This window comes from Eubalaena glacialis, chromosome 9 (genome assembly GCF_028564815.1).
Source record: "Eubalaena glacialis isolate mEubGla1 chromosome 9, mEubGla1.1.hap2.+ XY, whole genome shotgun sequence".
In the NCBI taxonomy this organism is placed as follows: Eukaryota; Metazoa; Chordata; class Mammalia; order Artiodactyla; family Balaenidae; genus Eubalaena; species Eubalaena glacialis.
The window spans coordinates 9,264,706-9,284,929 of NC_083724.1; the positions used below are offsets into that span (position 1 = coordinate 9,264,706).

Consider the following 20,224-nt stretch of genomic DNA (forward strand, 5'->3'; position numbering starts at 1 on the left):
TAAGAAAGAATAAAAACAATGAACTAAAGCATTAACTGCTAGAAGGTACAAAAAGAACAATGAAATACACCCAAGGAAAGCAGGGGGGAGGAATCAATAAAAGATCAGAGCAGAAATTACAGATTTAGAAAGGCAGTAGAATTGATAAACACATCCAAGAGATGGCCAGCAAGTCCGATTCTAAAAAGCAAAGAGTGCTCGCTTCGGCAGCATGTATACTAAAATTAGAACGATTCAGAGAAGATTAGCATGGTCCCTGAGCAAGGATGACACGCAAATTTGTGAAGCATTCCATATTTTTATAAATTAGGAGTTTGGGATTAACAGATACACACTACTATGTATAAAATAGATAAACAACAAGGACTTACTGTATAGCACAGGGAACTATATTCAATATCTTGTAATAACCTATAATGAAAAAGAATCTGAAAAAATATATATATACCTGTATATACATAAATATGTATATATATACATATATATAACTGAATCACTTTGCTGTACACCTGAAACTAACACAATAATGTAAATCAACTATATTTCAATAAAATAAAGAAATAAATAAAAATCAAAGACAAACGCAAATACACAGAGTGATAATAAAGAAAATATAATTGCTAAGAAGAAAAGAGATTTTTAAAAGTGTGAGAGAATACCATGTGAGACTATGTGACTATTACCAAAAACTTCAGTGAAATGGAAATTTTCTAGGAAAACATACATAATGAAGATTCTTTTAAGGAGAGGAAGAAACCTGAATACACCAATAACTGTAGAACTGGAGAGGTTGTCAGAACACCACCCCACAGAGGCTCCTGGCTCAGAGGGTCTTCAAGGAGGGGAAGGGCCCCATTTCCACCTGCCAGCCACACCCTCATTCACCAGGAACGCAGGGGAGAGTTTCCCTACAGAAGATACAAATAGCAGAATTCTTTTGAGTTTGTTTTGGTGCAGAAGTTCAGGGAAAGGGAATTAACATATATTTAACATCGGTAATGCTAAGAAAAAAGGACATGATTTTTTACGTTATTTTATTTTGTCTAACGTTTCTAACCTGGTCATACACCAAAGGATCGGTACTGAGGAGGACTGCGCCCAAGAGAGAAAAGGGAAAAAGCAAATCAAATCATCACTTGGTTAGGATCTGCCTGGTCCTGTAGGGATTCCTTTAGCGTTCCTGCATTGGTCAATACTGGAGCCACTAGCCCCATTTAAATCTAATTTTAAATTAATTGAGATAAAATAAAAAACACTCAGTTCCTCTGTTGCGCTGTCCGTATTTTAAGTGTTCAGTAGCCACAGGTGATGGCTACACTGGACAGAGCAAATGACAAATTTCCACAGTCACGGAAAGTTCTATTGGACAGGACTGTGACATGCTGGACCCTGATGCAACTCTGGGTGACCAAGATCAATTCAGTTTCTCAGGCTGAAACACCTTCAGTTAGTTAAATACACTAAAAACGGTGGAAATTCATGTAATTTAATATCTGGAGTAGAGGCTTTCTAATTTCAGCCAAACTAACTAATTCATTTAACACTAAACAGTGTTCAATGTCTTAGATGTTTTATTTCGGGAAAAAAGTAATATCCAAGCAATAATATCCATCTGTATGATTTAACAAATTAATGTAAAAGAAAAAATTTAAAAAGGAAGAATAAAGTGTTATTCATTAACTACTGTAAATAAAAGTATTATTAGTTTAATATTAGAGGCAATTAGATGAGAATATTTCCTAAATTAATACAAATACATAAATTTTCAAAAACAAAAGGCTCTTTCCTCTCTACTGAATTGCTTTGTTTCTTTGGGCTGGTGTCTGTTTCCATACCTTAGGCAGCGCTAGGATCCCTGCAATCTCTGCTTATCATGCACTGGGTACTTGGCATTCAGGTATATATAAGTCACAGAAACAGTATTTTAACCTAGGAAAAAAATCTTTTAAAATTTGTGTAAATTATATCTTTAAAAATAATATTTCAGATTTCCACCCCCCGCTCCTATCTCCTCTCTTTAAAATGAGTGGTTACAAGTGTGGGTTTTGGCACCCAACTGATCAGGTTCAAATCTCAGTTCCACACTTACTAGCTGTGTGACCTTGGGCAAATCACTTAATTTTTCCTCTCTAAATTTCATTTTCCTTATCTCTAAAATGAGGACAATGATTGCAGCCGCTTTTAGGCTTGTGGAGAGGATTCAATAATATAAAACATGGAATGAGCCTAGAATAGTTTCTGGACATAGGAAGTGCTCAATCATGTTATAACAATATGTATTTTAATAATAATATGATAATGATTAATATAAAATGCCCTGATTATTGTTAGTATGATTAAACCATTTCAGTGCTGCATTTACACTCTTGGAAGGTCTGTTTAAACATTTGTCACTCTTCTGATATTATTGAGAACTAATTTCTCAGGGCCTGTACTAACTGCTGGAATTATAAAGACAAATACAACATGATCCCTACCCTGGAGGAGCACAGAGCCTACTGGGAGAGAGAGACACACACATGTAAACAGATAAATCACACATAACCTGGTTAAATGCCACAGCACAGAAGTAAGGATGGGGCACTGGGGGCGGTCAGAGGCTGGAGGGACAGCTCTGCCTTGGGGAGCTGAAGGTTTTGTCACTATAATGCAATTTATTCTGGAAGATGTACAGGACCTTTGAGAAATGATTTCCAACATAAGTAGATTTTTAAAACTACAAATACTGGTCAAGGAGACCATTTGCATATGCAAATCACAGACATATAGACACACTGACACACATCCATACCCCTGACTTAGAAAGTATGGCTCAGAAGGGAAGAAAGAAAGTTAAAATGTTTCTATCAAAAAAAGGTGGGGAGATAAGGCCTGAACATGGGTGGAATAAGCCATCCCCTGACTGGCAAGTGCTGCTCCTGGGCCCCTGGTTCACTTCTCCTGGTCAGTCTGGTTCACTTCCGCTGTCTGCAGCGAGAGGCAAGGGAGTGGAGACGGGGACCAGAGGAGATGTTTTCTTCCTCCCACTCTTCACCTCCATCCTATTCTGCCTGTGCCATGGGGTGGAGAAAAGATTTGGGAGGTTGGGCAGCTGGAGTGCTGAGCACCAGGGCACATGTCAGAGAACCTGAATTGGTTAGAAGATTCCCCAGCTAGGAAGATAATTGTTGGCTAAAGAACAACCAAGGCCTCGGATCTGGGCTCAGACTTATCATCCACATCTCTGGCCACCATCCTCAGCAAACTCAACGTCCATCACAATGATTTACCTGATGTCTTGAGCTCACATCCTTCAGCTGTCTCAAATCTAATGACCTCACTTAACTTCATGGCTTTGCCATCCACTACTAAGACCCCAAACCTGCTCTCACCCACACTGGTATAGATTTGTCATCACAGTACCTGACTTATAACCCATGCTGGCTCTTTCTGGTACACATTCTAGCTGGGGATCTGTGGTTAATCACATCAACACTGCATCTACTAACACATAGACCTTTGTACTGCTGAGTTCTACTTAAGCCCACCAAGTCAAGTCCCAGTTTTCAATCACCTCCTACCAAGTAAACTCTCATACTTCCCTTCTGTGTTCAAAGAAACATGTTTCCATATGACTAGGCCTACGACAAGCTCGTGCTTCTTGACCATGGCTAGATCTTCACTACCACTCCCCAGTTCTTTTATCCATTCCTTTTTCACTTCCCATTACATCTCCCATCTTGGCCCTGACTTGTCAATCACCAAATCGCCACTCCAGAAACACCTCTTCTTCTAAGCAATGACCTCTCCACCTATTCTATTGAGAAACCTGAGGCAAGTCAGGATGAGTACTGTCATCTAACCCTCCATCTCAAACGCTATCCATCTTGGTTTCTTCATTAAAATAATATCTGACTAGCAGTCCCTGATACTCAAATTCCCAGTAAAATATTTGTGAAGATTCAGCACAAAAGATGACAATTCATGAGTCTGAAGACTGACTGTCCACCCTATGGCCAAAATATCAGGACATTTTCTACTTACTGTATGGCCAATGGAGAAGAACTGGGAAACATATTTGGTCACTGACTTTGTTGCCCAAAACAGAGCAAATTTGTGGTCATTACAGAAAGCTGGATGGCAATTTATTTTTCTCTTCACCACCTCCTTTGGGCTAAGAAACACTGGGTCTATATGAAGAGTAACAATAAAACATTGGGAGTCATCCTTTTACTGCACAGGTACTGCATTTTAAGGTAGCCCCAGCCATTCCAGCACCTCTTTTTCTCTCCAAGAACACATTGGGCAAGATGTGGGGAGGAAGGGAGACAAAGTCCACGTTAGAAAATGCAGGCTTCATAAGCAACGTGCCATAGGTAGGGAGACAGACAGGAAGGGTCCTGGTAGCAGAGCACCCTGGGGAACATGGTTTTGTCAATATGCCAAGCTGCTGGGGGCACCAAATTGTGGTTGGGATGGGGGGAGATATAACCTTCTTAATCTCCATCCTGTTCTTTAATCTACACAGATGGTATTTTCTCAAGCTTATGTAAAGAGCTAAGCAAACATTACTTTAATACTCCTCTTCCAACCAGACTGCTACCTGGAGCCCCCTAAGTCCTGGCTATACGTATAAATTCTAGAGCTACTCGTTCAGAGCAGCAAACCTATCCCATTCCAGCAGAGCTTTACAAGATAAATGCCAGCTAGATTCTGGATATTGATCAGGGAGCTTTGCACAACCACTGGCCATCCAGATGTTTGGTTCAGAGAAGCTGCAGTACCCAAAAGGACAATGAGGGCTCAGGCCATTGTACATTCTGTCTGTTGAAAATACAAGGTCTGAATAGCTCTTTGTTTTTGTTTGAAGATTTTGTAAAAAGGAAAAAAAAAAATCACCAACATGGGAGTTATGAGAAAAAAAAATGCTACATATGATCATGAAAACTAAAAAAGGAAGCTCATCACTTTTTACTATGAAACCAAAATAAAAGTTTAGAAAAGCAGTTGTTGTCCTCAATCAGACAGAAGACAATTTTTGCAACAAGTGTATAAAGCTTGTGGAAGCGGGCAAGATAAAAGAGGACAAAATATGCAAATGTAGGATTAAAATCCTCATTGGAGGAGGAAAGCAAAACGTTTATTGTAGAAAACAGAGACAGTAGTATGTTTATCATTTGAGATGCCTTTCCAAAATGAAAAGGAACAAAACAAAATGAAAATAATGAGAAAGAAAAGACAGCTACAGAGGACAGAAAAAAGATCTTCCTTATTGTTTCAAGGGGAAAAAATGAGCAATAATCAGAGATATATCTGAAGAAAATATTCATCCATGACGTAAGACCTGGGTCCAAGATTTGCAAAGATGCAATATTTTAGGAAAAATTGATGAGAAGAGAAAGACACAGAGAAACTATGGGAAACATTTTTAAAATAAAAGAATAAAGAAGAAGGTTTGAGAAAGATCCAGGCAGGAAAGGTTTCCGAGAAAGAAAATAAACTAAACTGTCTCAGGCTTCTTTCTGAACACTATAGGGCAGAAAGTAACTGTACTGGCTTGAATGGTGTTCCCCGCCCCCTGCCGCCACTTTACATTCACCTGGAACCTCAGAATGTGCTCTTATTTGCAAAGAGGGCCTTTGTAGATGTAATTAAAGAAGTTAAGATGAGGTCACTGAATTAGGGTGGGACTTAAGTCCAATGGCTGGTGTCTTTATAAGAGAAAAGAGGGAGACGCAGATACAGAAATGCAGGTCAGGAGGCCACGTGAAGCAGAGATTGGAGTGATGCAGCTACAAGCCAAATGATGTCAGGGATTGCTGGCAACCATGGAAGCTGGAAGAGGCAAGGGAGGATTTCTCCCTCGAACCTTCAGAGGGATTGTGGCCCTGCCAACATCTTGACTTCAGACTTCTAGCCTCCAGACCTACGAGAGAATAAATTTCTGTTGTTTTAAGCCATTCAGTTTGTGGTAATTTGTTACGGCAGGCCTAGGAAAACAATATAGTAACAGATCAAAATTTGTGAATTTTTTTGAAAAATAAATTTATTTATTTATTTATTTTCAGCTGCGTTGGGTCTTCGTTGCTGCGCACGGGCTTGCTCCAGTTGCGGCGAGCAGGGGCTACTCTTTTTTGCCATGAGCAGGCTTCTCATTGTGGTGGCTTCTCTTGTTGCAGGGCACGGACTCTAGGCACATGGGCTTCAGTAGTTGTGGCATGCGGGCTCAGTAGTTGTGGCTTTCAGGCTCTACAGCACAGGCTCAGTAATTGTGGTGCATGGGCTTAGTTGCTCCACGGCATGTGGGATCTTCCCGGACCAGGGATCAAACCTGTGTCCCCTGCATTGGCAGGCGGATTCGTAACCACTGTGCCACCAGGAAAGTCCCCAACTTTTTTAAGAGAGAAAGGTGATGACTCAGAAATTTTAAAACCAACCAAGCTGTTCTTACGGAAGGCATAGCTCAAGACATTCTCAGACACACAATGATTGAGAAAAGATAACCCTCACATACTGCCTAAAAAACTTACTTGGAATTGCAGGATAAGGATGCCTGCAACCATGATATTTACTATGGTTCTGGAGTCCTAGCCAGTGCATAGCCAATCAGACATACAGAAGAAATAAGAGATTTCGATGGAAGAAGACAAAGTTGTTTGCGGAAGAGTATCTATGTCTTCAAAAAGAGACTACTTTGTTTTTAAGTAAAGAAACACAAAAAAATATATAAAACCATTTTGTATATAAATTTAATTACTAAAGGGACACACACTAAATCTTTTTTTTTTTTAATTAATTAATTAATTTATTTATGGCTGTGTTGGGTCTTCGTTTCTGTGCGAGGGCTTTCTCCAGTTGCGGCGAGTGGGGGCCACTCTTCATCGCGGTGCGCAGGCCTCTCACTGTCGCGGCCTCTCTTGTTGTGGAGCACAGGCTCCAGACGCGCAGGCTCAGTAGTTGTGGCTCACGGGCTTAGTTGCTCCGCGGCATGTGGGATCTTCCCAGACCAGGGCTCGAACCCGTGTCCCCTGCATTGGCAGGCAGATTCTTAACCACTGCGCCACCAGGGAAGCCCCCACACACACTAAATCTTAACAGTGATTATCCATAGGTGGTAGGATTACAGACTAATTTACTTTTCCAGTGTTTTTTCACTATATTTCAAATTTTCTATAATGAGCATGTATTCCTTTTATAATTAGAAAAGTATGTTTAAAAGTATATCGGCATGCATGTGCACATACACACACAGAGACTGGAAAGTAATATAAAAATTTAAGAAAAGAAAAAAATTGATCAGACACCAGAGTTTTAGCAAAATTGATCTTTTAGCTAATACATAGACATTTGGCAGTGAGCTAGATGCCACTGGGGATACAACAAAAAAGAACCATGAGTTCTGCCCACTGAAAAGGTATAAGAAATGCACACAAATAATTTCAGTGTAAAATATGACAGGTGCCATAGAGAAATGCAAAGAATTGCAGGGTTCTAAAGAGTGAAAGATGATTTTCCCATAGGGGAATCAGGTAAGGCTGCATGGAAAACAGCCCTGGTAGAGGCGTATTTCAAGAAGGCATTTTAGAAGTACGGAGAGGCATAAAAAAGCCCCAGAGGCCTGGGTGACGGTGAGTAAAGGCCTATTTGGCTGGATCATGGGCCAGAGGCGTGAAGCCTCCAAAGATTGGTTGGAGCCATTTGTGGAAAGCTAAAAGCTCTATTCCATAAGCAAAGGAGAGATGTGAAGGCTTTTTGTTGTTGTTTTGTTGTTGTTGTTATTTGTTTGAAAGCATAAGTATGATGCTGACAGAGTGGGACATTTGGGAAAGTACTCTCTGTAGCATTAAGGAAATCATCCCCCAGAATCAGGTTAACTACAGCTGAGGATTCTGACAAACTGGATGTTCTTATCAAAACTTGTTGAATGGAATCTTTGAGAAGTCAGGGAGACCAAGAAAAACTGCCGGAAGCTCAGAGAAGGAGGAAATGACACAAATGTCACTCCAAAAAGGGAGTTCATAGAAGCAAACACACCTGTCCTTTTCCTATTCCTATCTCCTTAAGAGATCAAATGAGAAACATATAAGGAACTAAAAGTCATTTTCACAATGAAAGCTTGTAAAAAAATGCACACTATTTGGTTCACTCCAGACATGTCAAATCAGAGCCTGAATCTTAAACAAATTCCTCAAGTGATTTTTATGCACAGTAAGGTATGAGGGGCATTGGAGCACAGCCTATAACAATGGGGAGATCACAGAACTTTTAAATAAATACAACCTACTGTGCATAAGACAGGGGGACAAGCTCTGCAACTTACTAGTTGTGTGACTTTGGACAAGTTAATCTCTTTGAACTTCAGTTACCTCATCTATAAAATGAGGGTAACAAAAGTATCTATACCCCATCAGGTAGTAGTGAAATTTATATTAGTACATATACATAATACATATTTCCATGCATACATATATATACATATATATGTCTGTCTATCTATCTATCTATCTATCTATCTATCTATCTATCTATCTATCTATCATCTCCTCAAAAGACTGTCTGGCATTGTGAGTGCACATCCATGTGAATAAGAGCAACTTACCCATGAAATCTGTTGAGAACATATAACCAACAGGATTTGGTAAGAGATTGGATGTGGGCTATGGGTGAGCTCCTGGTTTCTGAAATTAGCAACGGAAGGAAAGGTAGAGCCATTGACCCAGTGGTGTGGGTGGGCAAAGAGCAACAACGGTGAGTTCAGTAGTGGGTGTTTTAAGGTTCAATTGCCCATGGCAATGTCCAGTGGACATTTGGGCAGGTGGTCCTATGTGCTGTGGACAGAGATCTGGGAAGAATATATGGATCTGTGAGTCACCAGCCTAAAGACGGTACCTGAAGCCATGGGGATAGGAAAGATGATGAGGGAGAGCAGACAGAGTGAGAAGAGAACCCTGAGGAGCACCCAAATTCAAGGGCCAGGCAGAAGAGAAGAGCTCCCTAAAACAAGCTGAGAAGGTGCAGCAGGGAGGTAGAAAGAGAAGTACGAGAGAGCAGAGGCGCAGACGCCAAGGGAGGGGAAAGTTTTAACAGGGCGCATGTGCAGAGTGGGCCCGTGAGCTAAAGGCTAAACGCGTCACCTGGATTTGGTAGCAGAACGGTCTCTGGTGACTTTGGCAATCGCAGGCTCAGTGGGAACAAGAAGGGGAAGCATCCAAAGGCGAATTCGCAAGGGAATTTGTGGAACTATCACGGGGATCAAAAGGAGAATTTAGAGTGGCTGAAATGTACTCCCAAAGTAATTAAAAAGTCTTCACATCTATTAAGCAAACACAGCCTGAGATTATATTTGAAAAGACTGCAACACAGTGATAACCGCAAAAGACCAATTAAAAAGCTGAGGCCAAAAAGCATACAATCCTTTTCTTACACATAAAGGAGCCCAAAGTAACTGCTTTAATTCAATATGTAAAATAGTTCAATATAAAAATAAGAATATTCGTTGTGGCATGAAACTGGGAGCCCTTTTTGGTAAGTCAGTCACGGCAGGCTATACTGGATTTGGGCATGACTTTCCCTAAATTCACCCAGTGGGGGAAAAAAGGGGAGCAAATTTTAAAACCACAGATATTCTCCTCTCCTACAAAGAGAGTGAAGCTGCTCCAACTCACAGAATGGATGCATACCCCAACAAAATAGGGACTTGCCCCGAGACAGGAGAAAGCCGAAGACAAGGGTCTCAGCTTGGGGGTGCTGAGAGGAAAGAAGCCTCAAATGCTCTGGGTCCCCCACCCCCGGGGAAATTTGTCCCAAGTTGCCTACCAGGGGGAAGCTAATAAGTTAAAAGCATTAGACTTGGTTCTGAGGGTCTAACAAAGAGCTATGACTGTTCAGAGCCCACATGGTGAAAGGCTGGCAAAAAAATAAGATTCCTTTTCAAGGTAACAGCACTAAAAGAAGTAAAAGGGTGTTTTTCAAATTCTTGGGTCTGTGTTCATGGCTGTCAAGTACTACATTTTTGAATTCAGAAGTAAACACAGGTTCTTAAAAATACCTTTCAGAAAACTGAAAATATTTTGTATTCATAAGAGCAGTATACAAAGGTATATAACATTATACATATATTTTTAAAATAAATTTATTTATTTATTTATGGCTGCATTGGGTCTTTGTTGCTGTACGCAGGTTTCCTCTAGTTGCGGCGAGCTGGGGCTACTCTTCGTCGCGGTGCGCGGGCTTGTCATTGTGGTGGCTTCTCTTGTTGCAGAGCATGGGCTCTAGGCATGCGGGCTTTGGTAGTTGTGGCATGCAGGCTCAGTAGTTGTGGCGCATGGGCTTACTTGCTCCGCAGCACGTGGGATCTTCCCGGACGAGGGCTCGAACCCATGTCCCCTGCACTGGCAGGCGGATTCTTAACCACTGCACCACTAGGGAAGTCCCAACATTATATATTTTTGATCAAGCTTAAAATTTATTTTTGCTACAACTGACGATACATACTGCTGAGCCTGGTCTGTCTTACTAAAAGTTGAGCTGGGCACGTGACAGGACCTGGTGTAGGGCAGAGGTCACTTTGGCACAAGTAAGTTGTGAGAGGCAACGGATATTATCAAGCAGACACTAAGAAAGACTGGGTGTTTGAGACACACTTGAGAATTTTACCTCCAGAGTATACAAGAGACCACAATCAAGGTAGAAAACTAGGTTTGTTGTGAAGAATTAACCAATAAACAATATGTTAACAGTTTGCAGCTCTGGGTACACAAAATATAAACTGTTGTACATTGATCAAAATTTGAAAGTATTTTTATAGTCCAGCAGAGTACTATATCCCACAAGCTGAAGACCACTGGAGTCACAGAACAAGGACCCCAGCGTTCCAGCAGCAGGTTTAGGAGCCAGAGGTCATGAGCTGAGCTGAGGGCACCGCGGCAGCAGAGAGAGTCACCCGGAGGAGGACGTGGGGCCGCACAGGAACGGGAGACTTGTGCGGCCACGAGGAACCCAGTGTGAGCTACTCAGGCCCGCCGCTACCCAGGAGGGAGTGGAGCGTCTGCAGTCCTAGTTTTGAAACTAGAGAGCATGCTGGTGCCAAATATCATTGAAATGGCTGTTTCCAGGGTTGATTTTGCCTGGAAAAGTTGGAGGACTTGTCTGGTATTCTGATTACAGTGTGTGTTTAGCTAGTTGATTTGGAAGACTTTTGGACCCCAATTATCCAGACCATTAACACAGGGCTCAGTGCTCAAGGTGGTCACCAAACGGCTGGGCAGGTGATGCTAATTCTCCCCAGGTGTTGATCCTAGGAAAATAGTTCATGAAAGCACTAATCAAAAAGTAGGGTAGAGAGGAGACAAGGGTCAAAACCATTCTATAAACTAAGCTACCATCAATGGGGGACAGAGGATATGCTGTTAAGGGCTAGAAGCTGAATACAGATTTTTTTTTTTTTAATTTATGCTCTACCTTATTTTTTAGAAGAGATTTAAAGCAGCTTACTGAAATGTATCTCACTCAAAGGAGAAAATTAGATACAGAACAAATTCAGAACAAGGGAAAATTAGGTGTGGGTAAATAACCTGAAAACAAGAGAATAAGTTTAGGCTGCATCTTATAAAGTCCTTTAAGGCTGTTAGAAGCAAGCCATAAATAGGGTCCTGAGCCTCCTAGAGGCCAATGCAAAGAGGAAAAAACCCAGCCAGCCATTTAGAGGATTCCTACTGCCTATAAGGTTAACAACAAAGCTGCTTTTTGGTCCCAGGAAAACTTTTCTCATAGGCCCTCTTAAAGGAGACACTGTGTGACAGACAGAAAAATCCTCAAGACCTTCCTGCAAGAGACGCACCATCCAGATCCATATGGCTCTTTCCTGCTCTGTTCATCAGTGCAAGTTAAAGGTGTACCACCAAGGCACAGATCGAGAAAAGCAAGACTAAGAGGGGCCAAGAAAGGCAGGCCAAGTGTTTGCAGCTACCTTATGGTTGGGCCTAATCCAGAAATTAAATTTAAACCATTTATGGCATGGACATCTCTTAGGTAATTCTTTATGAACATTCTTCTTAAAATCAAGCTTTTGTTAAGATTTGGACCTAAGAGAGTTCGAAATTATATATTTGAGCTAAAACCTCAAGCAGAGCTACTCTATGCTGTTGATTAAGGGCAGAGATGTTTGCTCTAACAATCAATCCAATTGCCTTAGGAAACAGCCTATAAGTGGCAGGGCTATGAGAGCACAGGCTCGTAGACTGAGAGATTAAGCACAGGGGCTCTTGGAGTCAGACAGACCTGGGCTTAAGTGTCACCTCTACACTCACTAGCCGTGGGATCTCTCTGAGATCATCTGATAAACGCGAATCCATTCAATGTCCACAAATGTCTTCTGAGCATCCACAGTGTGTGGTGGAATCAAATAACATCTACTGCCTATAGTCGTTTGGGAGGATTAAATAGGTAAATGCGTCTAAAGTATTTAGCTCAGTCACTGGTACATAGTAAGCATTCAGTAAACAGCAAAACTAATAATAATAATAAAATAATCATCATAATAAAAGATTTCTGGTTCCATTCTCATGCATAAATAATTATCTGAGTAAGGTCTTAAAGTTCTACATTATTGAAAATGGTTGCAATAATTTTAGCCTGGAAAATATTCCATGTCGGCATTACTGATCATCCACAAAGGCATCAAAAATATTAAAAAGAGCATCAGAGTTTTTAACCACGTTAACTCACTGATAACTCCAGATGAATGTTATACCTTGCAGTACCTACATGAGTCAACCAGCTATCAAAGCCTTAAATATAAGCCAGTTAAATATCAGAGAACATCTGCCAAAATTATGATTCTAGTTGTAGAATGTAGAAGTCTTGATGTTTTGATGTTCCTAAGGGAAATATGCTGGTACCTTCACTCATCTCTCAATTTAGTGATACTACATAGAACGTAATTCTCCCATAAAATGCCTCTGAAAACAAAAAGCCTACTCAACCCTGTAGAGTATTAGGGATGCTGGGCAGGCAGCTAGCTAAATCACTCATTAGCCAAGAGTCGTGTTTCTGCACAATAGTCCCACAGGCGTAATTCAAGTTTGTGCCTGAGCAAAAATACAAATTACTACATATCAGACTTCAAAAATCTTCACATAGTCAAAACCTCAAATGTTAAAATCTGCAGATGCCAACCAAGTTCATGATAAACCTCTCTTTTGGTTGTGCTCAGTACAGCCAGACGTCCTTTGAGGCCACCCTGAGTTCATAACAACAAACCCATGCTATCCTCACAGAGTCGCATTTATATGTGTCTCTCTGATATACCAGGGGAACAGGCAGCTGATCCAAATGCAGGCTTGAGTCATTAGGGTACAAGTTTTCAAAGGAATGGACAATATACCACCCTGTTTTATCCAGACTTGAAATTACCTGCAGATCGTGGCTTCCCCAGAAGTACCCAGATGTGGGGTTATATGAGGATTAGCAGCTGGGCTGGGCAGGGGAGAGGTCCATATGGCACCCACACCATTTATCATCTGTAACACATCAGTTTCTTACCCATTGAGTCAAAGGCCAAGGAAAGATCAGTAAAAACTACAAACAATCTTATCCTGACAGATTTCGATATAAAGTGATGAAGAATGGTCGATGGGGTAATAGCTGTGCCTTGCTTAGAATGCTGCCACGACAGACCAGACTTTCAATTAATTCATCAAGAAGAAAAACGGCATATGTTTCAGATGGAATGCACTGCAAGTTGATGAGTCTATACTGGGGAGTGGGGAATCAAAGAAGCTCGTTTTTCCTTCTTTATTTTTGATGGGTTAGGCTACTCTCTAATTCCAACCAAATTGAACCATTCATTCATTCCATTAATATTTACTAAGTTACTAATGCTAAGCATTGTGGTTGGTATGAGGGACACAGTGGTAAATAAAGAGCCATGATTCCTATTTTTAGAGAGTTTATAATCCATATCATTGTTTATGGGATTAAAAAAAGTGTCAGGGATAAGAGTCCACTGGCAGAGGATGACATTTTAGCCAGGTGCTTTTAGTGTGAGCTTTTAAATCATCTACTATAAGAGGAAATATTGCAGACACATGTGAGGCCTCCTTCCCAGCTCAGGCTCTTTGAAACTGACTTTTCTCTATATCCTTTTCAGAGAGAATCTGCCCTATCCACAAACTTTGCTGAGGATGTGGGTCTAGGAGGCCACATTTATACCACATGATCCCACTACCCTGAACTCAACTGTTTGAATCAGGGATAGATACCTGAATCCAAGAAATTAGGGTCCAAGAATGAACCCTTCGCCTTATGACTATGAGGGGAGAAAGGGCTGCAAGACCAGGGGATTGGGGGACTAGAAATCAATTTAGTAATAAAAAACAGTGAATGAGAACTTTGTATGTGCCAGGGCCTTGCCAGGGCCTAGAAATCCAACAATGAACAAGGTAGACATGGTACCCACCCTCACCTCTAGTGGATGAGAGTAGTTAATAAACAAATAAATATCAATTGTGGGAATTCCCTGGTGGTCCAGTGGTTAAGACTCCGCTCTTCCAATGCAGGGGGCCCAGGTTCGATCCCTGGTCAGGGAACTAGATCCCGCATGCAGCAACTAAAGATCCCGCATGCCGCAACTAAAAAAAATCCCGCATGCCGCAATGAAGATCCCGCGTGGCGCAACTGAGACCCAGTAAAGCCAAATAAATATTTTTAAAAAATCAGTTGTGACAAACACCATTAAGAAAATAAAGAGGATGCTGAGTTAGAGAACAGCTCGAAGAGAGAATAGTAAGTGCAAAGGACAGGAAGGAACTCAAATTGTTCTAGAGACCAAAATCAGGCCACTGAAGCACGGCGAGAGGAAGGCAGAACAGGGATCATGCAGGATCTTGTAGGGCTTTGTAAAAGGTCTGGGCTTGCAGTGCAATGGGCCACAGAAGGGATTTAAGAAAGAAAAGACATTGTGTTGTCAACATTTTAAAACATCACTCTGGCATAAGGACAGACATATAAACCAATGAAACCGAAGAGAAATCCTAGAAATTAACCCTTGTATACATGATCAATTGATTTTCGACAAGGATGCCAAGACCATTCAATGGGAAAAGGACAGTCCTTTCAACAAATAATGCCGGGAAAACTGAACATCCACATGCAGAAGAATGAAGTTGGACCCTTACCTTATACCATATACAAAAATTAACTCAAAGTGGATCAAGACATAAATGTAAAAGCTACAACTATAAAACTCTTAGAAGAAAACATAGGGGGAATTCTTCATGACATTGGATTTGGCAATGATTTCTTGGATACAAACACCAAAAGCACAGGCCACAAGAGAAAAAAATAGATAAACTGGACTTCATGAAAATTTAAAAACTTTTGTGCATCAAAGGGCATTGTCAACAGAATAAAAGTACAACCCACATAATAGGTGAAAATATTTGCAAATCATATATATCTGATAAAGGATTAATAACCAGACTATATTAAGAACTCCTAAAGCTCAACAACAACAAAACAAACAACCCAATTTAAAAATGGGCAAAGGACTTGAATACCATTTCTCCAAAGAAGATATACAAATGGCCAATAAGCACATGAAAAGATGCTCAACATTATTAATCATTAGTGAAAGGCAAATCAAAACAATGAGATACTACTTCATACCTGTTAGGATGGCTATTAAAAAAAAAAAAAAAAGGAAAATAACAAGTGTTGGTGAGAACGTGGAGGAACTGAAGCCCTGGAGCACTGCTGTGGGAATGATGTAAAATGGTGCAGCCACTTTGAGACTAGTTTGAGAGTGCCTCAAAAAGTTAAAAATAGAATTATCATAAGATCCAGCCATTCCACTCCTAGTTAATATACCCAAAAGAATTAAAAGCAGGGACTCAAGCACATACTTGTATAACAATGTTCACAGTAACATTACCCATAATAGCTAAAAAGTAGAAACAACCCAAGCATCCATCAATAGGTGAATAAACAAAATGCGGTATATACACATGATGAAACATTATTCAGCCATAAAAAGGAATGAAATTGTGATACATGTTACAACATGGATGAACCTTGAAAATATAATGTCAAGTGAAATAAATCATACACAAAAGGACAAAAATTGTATAATTCCACTTATATGTATATGTAGAATAGGCAAATTCACAGACACAGAAGATAGAACAGAGGTTGCAAGGGGCTGGGGAGCGGGGGGAATGGGGAGTCATTGTTTAATGGGTATGGTGTCTATCTGGGATGATGAAAAATGTTCTGAAAGTGGATAGTGGTGATGGTTGCATAACCCTGTGGATGTACATAATGGCCCTGAATTGTACACTTAAAAATGGTAAATTTTATGTTGTGTATATTTTACCATGATAAAAAGAAGTATTAAAAAAAAAACCACCGCTGCTGGGAAAAAATGGACTGGAGAGAGGCAACTGTACTTTCGGGAAAGCTGGCCTGCAGAGAGGAGATTGGTATCAACACGCAGAGAAGAGTGAAGCTGAGAAATCACAGGGACTGGAGAGAAACGAGAATAGCTGCTTGATGGCTTCCCAGTCACATGGGGCCCAGCTGTGCTTCCTGCACTGCATTCTGGGGAGATTCACCCACACCCTTTCCATGCATTACTTTATACTTGAGCTGGACCCAGTGGATCTCCATTCTTTGCAAGGAAATCATCCCTGATTAAGGCAGGGAACACAGCTGGGGGCAGCTAAGACACACACGGCCTGGAGACTCAAAGTTTGAGGCCGCTGGTTTCTAAAGCCAGACTATCTCCAGCTCCAGGAGAGCAGAACAACTGGTTTTTTCCTTCTCCCTCAGTGCCCGGCACCGTGCCTGCCCCATGGTGGAAGACTTCAACACACAGCTGTTGAATCAGGGCTGAGAAACTCTCCTGTGAGTCAGTAGAGATCTGAGCTCCATGGTCTCTCACCAAATGTATACCCAGTTGACACCTAGGAACCAAGCCCCTACATCTGCCCTCATTGCTGATTTGAATGGCCGATATCCTTCTTCACAAGGACTTCTACCTAATTTGCTGAAGGTCAGAAGAAGTTTATGCTAAAATTTCAATTTTACAGAATCCTAAGGACCTCTCTACAAAGTCTGAGTTCTCCAGGACGCCCAAGATCGATAGGGTTCCCAACAATATTCATCAAATCAGGTGTAAGAAAAATTAAACTCGCTTTCTCACGAACTTAGGACGCATAAAATGGTTTTTAATTTAATGATACTCTGCCATTCATAGGTGAGAGAAAATGTCTCCTCCCTTGAAACACTGGAGTCAGAATTTCAAGAGATCCTCAGATGGCAAAACTGGAACTTGCTCACTGCATCTTTCCCAACCATTGCAGCCTCGAGCACATGTCATTTCTAACGTGGGAAAACTAGAAACAACCTGATTTTACAAAAGGAGGGAAACTGTTCCACAGATAATTGTTTATCACCTTGTTGGGCTATCATGCACCAATTAAAAAGGTAACTTCAAAGAGTACATAACAAGAAGATAGTTACAAAATACAGTTAAATGAAAAAAGAGGAATGCGAAAGTAAATGTGTAATTTGATTACAGCCATGTAGAAATGGCTTTGGAGCTATAAAAATTGGAAGGTACCAAAGGAGATGAAAATACTTGCTGCAAGGTGGTGAAATTACACATGGAATTTTAAAATGTATTTAAAAGTTACTTTATAATATTTAAAAAGTTATAAACACACATACACACACACACACACACACACACACAATCATGGCTCTAGAGTAAAAACCTGAACAGATGGATTGAAGAACTTTTGCTCAATGAGCTGCCTCATCAGGCTGGGGATAACTGATGTCTAGTCTAGGATTCAGTAAGGCAGGGTTTCTTCAAGGGTGGTCCTGGCACCAGCGGCATCAACATCATCTGCGAGCTTGTTAGAAGTGCAAAATCTGGGTTAACCCCGACCTACTGAACTTGAAACTCTGGGGGTGGGATCCAGCAATTTGTTTTAATAAACTCTCCAGGTGATTCTGATGCCTGTTCAAGCTTGAAACTGCTGCTCTGAAGTATGTTCCCAATCTGATATTCTGTGATTTCCACAAGTCTATAAAGGGTCCATCCTACACACCTACGTTGTCTCCCCCAGACACCACTCTCATTGTTTACAGAGCACCATACTCATTAGATCACGTTCAAAGTCTTTACCTAAGAGTCAAGGTCCTACTTTTGCTACCAAATTTCATCTTTGCTGCTATAGCTAGTTAACAGGGACTGTGCTTATGTGCATCATCTCATTTAATCCTCCTGACAACCCTATAAGGTAGATAATATTAATAAACCCCATTTCATAGATGAGAAAACTGAGGCTCAAAGAAGTTCCAGATCATACAACTAGTAAATGATGAAACAAGAATGACTTCAGAGCACAAGCTCTTAGGCACCCCTGGGGTTCAGAGATGTTTACAAAGATAGTAAGTGATGGAACTGGTATGTGAATGCAGGCCTGAGTCCAAAGCCTAGCTGTTGTGTAACCACTATGCTCTGCTGCCCTACACTCTCTGCTGGGCAGGACCATTTGCTTGCTGCCCTTCAAATCATCACTGCCAAGAATCTTGCTGTGTGCAAATATCTACTGTCTGTCTTCCTTGCCACCAACCCACATCCCACAGCCCCCATAAGGCCTTCCAGGCTGCTTCCCCGAGATGCCTGGCTAGAATGGGTTGCTCCCTCCTTCTCCCAACCCCCACCAGGCCCTGTCTGTGTGCTTCTCACAATATTTACCAATTCCCACTCTGAATTATAGTTATGCACACGCTCTTTCAGGAGAGGCTGTGGTCTGAGTTGGCGTGGTGTCACCAGTGACTCACACAGAACAGGCATTGATTGAATCAACCAGTGCATCTTTTATGTGACCAAATTCATTCTTTAGATATATTATGTATATCTTATCTGCCCAGCTGGAGGACAGTAAGCGCCTTAAGAACAAGGACCAAATCTTTTACTTAATGCATATTTTCAGGAATATACCTGGGGCAGGCACACAGTCAAACCTGTAATATACGCTTGAATTCAAGTAGAATGTTACTGGTACATGATTCTGGCATAATTTTTTTTTTACTTTTTAAACCCTGCAAGAATGCAGCTTATATTAATCGGGGATAACTGGGTACTATACAAATGGATCCCATCAACTCAGTTTTTGTAAATAGATATAAATAATAAATTTAATGTTTCAATAACCAAGAGAATCTTATGAGCACATTTTCCTGAAAATTTGTTCAAATTTCCATGCAATTTGTTCTTTTCTTGTGGGAAAAGAACTCACAATTCTGTCTTTTAAAAAACTGAGGCTATGATATGCCTTCATTATGCCTCTTTTAAAATGAAAGCATACAATTTAAAAAAAAAATCATAACACAATCCCCAATCTCTCCCATTAAGGAAAATATGGATATTTTCATTCCAGATATCTATTACCTATCACAGTCATTAATCTAGCCCAACACATATACCTTTAACAGGAAAAAAAAAAAGAGCTCATAAATATTCTAACTCCTATCACATACCCAGAGAGCAAAGGTACAGAAAAATCAGAATATGTATTACAATAATATTTAAACCTCAAAAACTAGATTTAGAAACTTTTAGGAACAAGATAACATAAAAACAAATGCTACCTTTCTTAATTCATAAATGATTTTATTTAATTATATAATACCATTAACAGAGAAAAATACCAAGCCACGTTTTAACACACTGAAAGACACAGATTAAAAGTACGTAACAGTAAAAACAGACAGATAAAGATGATCAAATTATTATAGCCCTTCAATAGTCATTCATTCCCATCCAGTCCTTATACTGTACTCACATGGTCTAACAGTAAATATACAACAAAAGATCTGAAGAGCTTGGCGATCCTCTCTAAATCAAAATCAATGTTCTACCACTGAACAGACAGTGTAAACTTACCAGCTCCACAGATCCATAATGTTTCCTACTGAAATCCCCACGTCTACAGCCTAGGTCTTCCGAGACAGAGCTGGAACAAAAATGCTTCATCAGTATTATACATAGCGATCTGGCCACAAACCTTCTGCAAAAATCCACTACCATTTGCAAAAAGGGCTGCTATGGAACAGGCTTGCCCAGCTCCTCACTGCAGGGGAGCCTCCTTGCAACAGACACAGTCCTCAGCAGCCATTGCAGAGCCGGGCGTTCATGGAGCCCTCAGTAAGAAGAAAAACACCCGAGTCATCC

The 20,224-nt window shown here is 40.7% G+C and overlaps 1 protein-coding gene and 1 non-coding gene across 2 annotated transcripts in view; one reads left to right on the forward strand and one right to left on the reverse strand.

The window, feature by feature from the left end:
* Window positions 1-20,224, reverse strand: part of GARNL3 (GTPase activating Rap/RanGAP domain like 3) — a 159,920-nt gene that overhangs the window by 96,253 nt on the left and 43,443 nt on the right. Inside the window, exon 3 of the mRNA XM_061200963.1 lies at window positions 19,937-20,006. Coding sequence (XP_061056946.1) covers window positions 19,937-20,006 — 70 coding nt within the window. The remainder of the gene's footprint in view (window positions 1-19,936; window positions 20,007-20,224) is intronic.
* On the forward strand, window positions 195-301 carry LOC133098492 (U6 spliceosomal RNA). Its single transcript, XR_009702191.1, has one exon. It is a non-coding gene; the product is annotated as a U6 spliceosomal RNA (small nuclear RNA).